This window comes from Microtus ochrogaster, chromosome 19 (assembly GCF_000317375.1).
Source record: "Microtus ochrogaster isolate Prairie Vole_2 chromosome 19, MicOch1.0, whole genome shotgun sequence".
NCBI lineage: Eukaryota > Metazoa > Chordata > Mammalia > Rodentia > Cricetidae > Microtus > Microtus ochrogaster.
The window spans coordinates 3,289,264-3,293,941 of NC_022021.1; the positions used below are offsets into that span (position 1 = coordinate 3,289,264).

At 39.0% G+C, this 4,678-nt stretch overlaps 1 protein-coding gene across 3 annotated transcripts in view; it reads right to left on the reverse strand.

The window, feature by feature from the left end:
* Positions 1–4,678, reverse strand: part of Gfm2 (G elongation factor mitochondrial 2) — a 41,904-nt gene that overhangs the window by 35,130 nt on the left and 2,096 nt on the right. For 2 of the 3 annotated variants that reach the window (XR_003377788.1, XM_005356448.3), the window contains exons 2-4: positions 3,494–3,578; positions 2,507–2,591; positions 579–636 (exon numbers count right to left, since the gene is read on the reverse strand). Coding sequence is in view for 1 of the 3 variants with exons in the window: in XM_005356448.3 (XP_005356505.1) it covers positions 579–636; positions 2,507–2,591; positions 3,494–3,538 (188 nt within the window). In the remaining 2 variants the exon portion in view is untranslated. Of the gene's footprint in view, positions 1–485; positions 515–578; positions 637–2,506; positions 2,592–3,493; positions 3,579–4,678 lie in introns of those variants that run through there. The other variant, XM_026783803.1, reaches the window with a different exon arrangement.

Sequence of the window (4,678 nt, forward strand, 5' to 3'; positions counted from 1 at the left end):
CATGACATTCTCATATATGTATATTAAGTATACATAGTAATAGACTATACTATGACATTCTCATATACTAAGTATACGTAGTGATAGACTATACTACGACGTTCTCATATACTAAGTATACATAGTGATAGACTATACTATGACATTTTCATATATGCATGTAATGTACTTTGTACATATACTAAGTATACACAGTAATGGACTATACCATGACATTCTCATATATGTATATTAAGTATACATAGTAATAGACTATACTGTGACATTCTCATATATGCATGTGGTGTACTTTGGTCGCATTCACCCCACACCACCCTCTCTTGTACCCACCCATTCCCGTCGATGTATCCTACCACATTATCAGACAAGAGAGCTAAGTAAAAAAGGGCTAACTACAATATTAAGACTTGCTTATATTCATTTGTTACATTAAAAAAATCTTAATACTTAACTGAGAAAAAGTATCTTTTGAGATACACACTAACATTTACAATAGAAATTGCATACGTCACTAGGAAAGATTGCCGATGAAGACTTGTCAACAGCACACTGGGAACCAGTGTAATGATAGTACTTACTTCGCCACGGGAGGGCTAATGATGGAGTGAAGGGATTTGACATCATTTCCTATTACACCTAACAGGAAGAGAATTGAAATTAAACTATTAGATTAGTAAAAATTTTTCTTTAATTTATAAATGAAAACATACAAAATAATTTAAAACAAATACAACATTCCAAATCAAGCTAAATAAAATGCAGTTATTTAAGATTTATTTTCTACCAACATAGGAAAGTTATGATTGATAATAGAAATTCTGGATAACAAATTCTTTTTTCAGTCCACACCTATGAACATCAATCTCTAAATTAAACCCTTAAAAAATACAGATCTATTTCAGTCAGTTACTTATTACACCTCTATTTACAGAACTGTAGAACCAGTGTTCACAACAATAACATAGAAGGTAACAGAAGGTCCTATATAAAAGGGAAAGGTAAATGTGCAGTCATGAAAGCCTGCATTTCCAAGTCATGAAGCATTCTGAATAGCCAAGTGATTGTGAGCTGCCATGCACGTTAGACCCTCCCTTCCCTCAGCTACGCCAGGCCCTGGGCCTTTATAGGCAGATGCCTGTGTGCAATCAGTCAGCAGCAGCTGATAGATACAAATTCAAAATAGCTAAGTAGCGTTTCTTTTTTATTTTACTTATTTAGTATTTTCTTTGCTTGGCTTGTTTTTGAGGCAGTGTCTCACTCTGAAGTCCTGGTTAGCCTGCTATGTAGATCAGGTTGGCCTCAAACTCACCGAAATCCTCCTGCCTCTGAATTCTGGGGTTAAAGGTATGCACCACTGCACCCAACTTTTTTTTTTCTTTTGGTTTTTCGAGACAGGGTTTCTCTGTGGCTTTGGAGCCTATCCTGGAACTAGCTCTGTAGACCAGGCTGGTCTCGAACTCACAGTGATCCGCCTGTCTCTGCCTCCCGAGTGCTGGGATTAAAGGCGTGCGCCACCATTGCCCGGCTCCCAACTTTTATTTAAGGTTTTGAGGTAGAGGCTTATATGTAATGTAGTCCTGCTGAGAGTTAAGACTCTCGGGCCTTCTGCCTCAGCCTTGCTAATACTAGAATTTTAATGTGAGCCCCCCGACCCTGACATCCACTCAGTATTTGTTACAGAAAAAATGTTCACAAAGATCACTTCACGAGAGCCTAATTTTCAGTAATTATACTGAAGCTACAGCAATTTTACTTGTGAATTTCATTTCTATTTTCATGTTCTTTAAACAAAGTCTCCTAAATTTCTAAAATAAAAACTTCTAGATTTTCAAAAGTCCATTAGGCAATCTAAAGATCCAAAGACAAAGTACATGCCACAGTTAAACCAGCAGGGGCGAAACACCAAAGCCTGCATACAGACTGGCAATGCATCCTCGCAGACCAGCAGCCAGGCAGTACTATGGCCCTCCATCACTGCACACGATGAACATGCTAATTAGAACAGCAGAAAAATTAAGCTATTTCCATCCAGGACTGTATGCTTTCTCCCTCAAACACAGGAGGCATGAGCAACGAGGTGCTCAGCTCCCGGGTATTCCGGGTCCTACTAGTCAGGCCTCCATTTAAACTATTCCAGATAAATATGTACCCAACTTCTTCTAAAACTCCTCAAAATAAATTATTAAAATCTCTCGACACAAAGCATGTTATCGTAAAACTCAGCAATGAACCACAGAGTATCTCCCAGGAGGGTACTCCACCAGCAAACCCACCCCTCCCTTGGTTCAGCTCATCAGAGGCCCACCCGGCAGAGGGGGGAGCGATGACTCCACGAAGACCAATCTCCCTCACGTCTACCAAAACACTCTCACCTAATAATCTCAAGGAAATAGCCAAAAGTTAAAATAGGTTGGAAACCTCTAAAAAGCACGGTTACGAAACAGAAAGTGAGAGACGGCGCGCAAGAGGAGAAAACGAGCATTTCTGGTAGCGCTAACATCTGTACCTGCTGGGGAGCTGTAGTTTCTTCGAAGAGGCACCCGAGTCTTTGATCTTTTTAAAATTGCCTTTATTTTACAGTAGCACATGGTCTAGGAGGGAGAAAAAGAAACTGATAGTAATTTTATTTGATCGTGTACAACAAACATGGAATCCAGGAAACACATCTTCTTGTGGGTGCAGCGCCACATCCTGTCATCCCAGCAATCAGGAGGCTGAGGGAGACCCCGAGCTTGAGGGCAGCGTCCACCACGTAACAACAATCTATATCCTTGTCCAAGAGGAACATATATTATGCAGAATACCACTCGAGTAATTTTAAACTAGTAAACGAAACGGGCAGCCTCAGGACACGGCATGCAGGGTCTGGGTTTCACCAAGGCTCCCTGCTAGATCACTGCTGGAGGAGGAGCAGCCCAGACAAGCGCAGTCTCAGTAGGTGAGTGGCAGAGGGCATAGTACTGCTTGACGATTCATATTTGTAATACATAATGAAAATGTGAGTTTTCAAAATAACACATGGAGCTCTACTGTTAGGATAAAGCTTACAGGAAGACACTGTTCATGAGACATGAGGCAGGTGTCAAAAATACCTCAGAAATTGGTTTCCAACAGCTCTGCAGAGTTTTACCTTAACTATTTAACAATAATGTCGTATCTTGATATGATGTGACAGAACTTTACTTCACAGATGTTTCAACTTACAGATATTGAATACATGCACGGCACATTCTTAGTTAGCAGTGTAAGGGTGAGCATTCAGTACTGCCGTTCTTGGAAGAGACAGAGGACATCAGCCTTCCTCTTTTTTACCTCATGAGAACGGCATTCTGTCTGCTGCTCACTCTTTTTACTGCTAAGGAAATTTTTAAATTGCATTTCCAACTAAATTAAGGTAGTTTGACCAAGCTAAATTTAGAATAAGTAATACTAAGCCCTGGGGAAAAAAACAATTGGGCTACTAAAGTACAACCCTTTTGTAAGAAACACTTACATTAAGAGGTACACTGAATACTTTCCGATTATTCACTGCAAACATCCTCCAGCTGGTAAATATTGTGACCCTCTAATATCTTATCCTGAAAAAGAAACAAACACAATTATAAAATAAATATACACATTAAATCTGTAAGGCATATATAAGAAATAGGATTGTATATTTTAAAAAATAGGAATAACTCTGGCTACCAAAAACTCAATGCATCATTTAAAAAGTAAAACTTTGTACGAAATGAAATACACAGTTCTTAAGCTTAAAATTGTCCTCCTTTTAAAAAAGACAGCTTAATTCTTAAATGAAGGTATAAAAAGCTGAGAGTTTGGTGGATATCTGTAATCCCAGCTCTAAGGAAGCAGAGGGAGGAGGGTTGCCATATTTGAGGCCACCTGGGCTACATAGTAAGATCCTATCTCAAAGAGAAAAAAACAAAACCAAAAAAAGACAAACAAAGATATAATTGGCCGGGCGTGGTGGTGCAGGCCTTTAATCCCAGCACCCGGGAGGCAGAGGCAGGCAGATCTCTGTGAGTTTGAGGCCAGCCTGGTCTACAAGAGCTAGTTCCAGGACAGGAATCGAAAGCTACAGAGAAACCCTGTCTCAAAAATTAAAAAAAAAAGAAAGAAAGATATAATTGAAGCACAACTATTAAATTTTTAAAAATTAAAAAATAAAAATATATTTTAAACATACAGAATAAACTATGATAAATATTCTCATGCAAACTTGGTAGTTTCTCATTGGCAAGAAAAATCTATCTACATATTCTAATTTTTAATCATAAATATATGAAAATAAAACAAAGACATAGCGAAGTCAGCCATCTTCGTGTGGTTGCAGAAGCAGAGCACCTTGGCTTGTACTCACTAACCCTGAGGGTGCCCCAGGTGGAGCACTTGCTAGTGTGCCCAGGGTCCCGGATTTGACCTAAACCCACATTTCCAAGTCTTCACAACACCAACGGTGTGACAAGAAGACAGAGGACCTAACACCCTAGCACCTGGGGAGACGATGAGAAAGGAAGTCATGCTCAGCTTGTCTTCCTGCTAAAGTGTTCCCTATTAGCATTAGCTCTTAATATTACTTTTTCTATTCCTTTTTATGCTGAATGGAAGATCTCAAGCTATCAATCTTATTTTCACTACAAAACTTATTTCAGGCACAAGTAATTTTTTTTTTTTT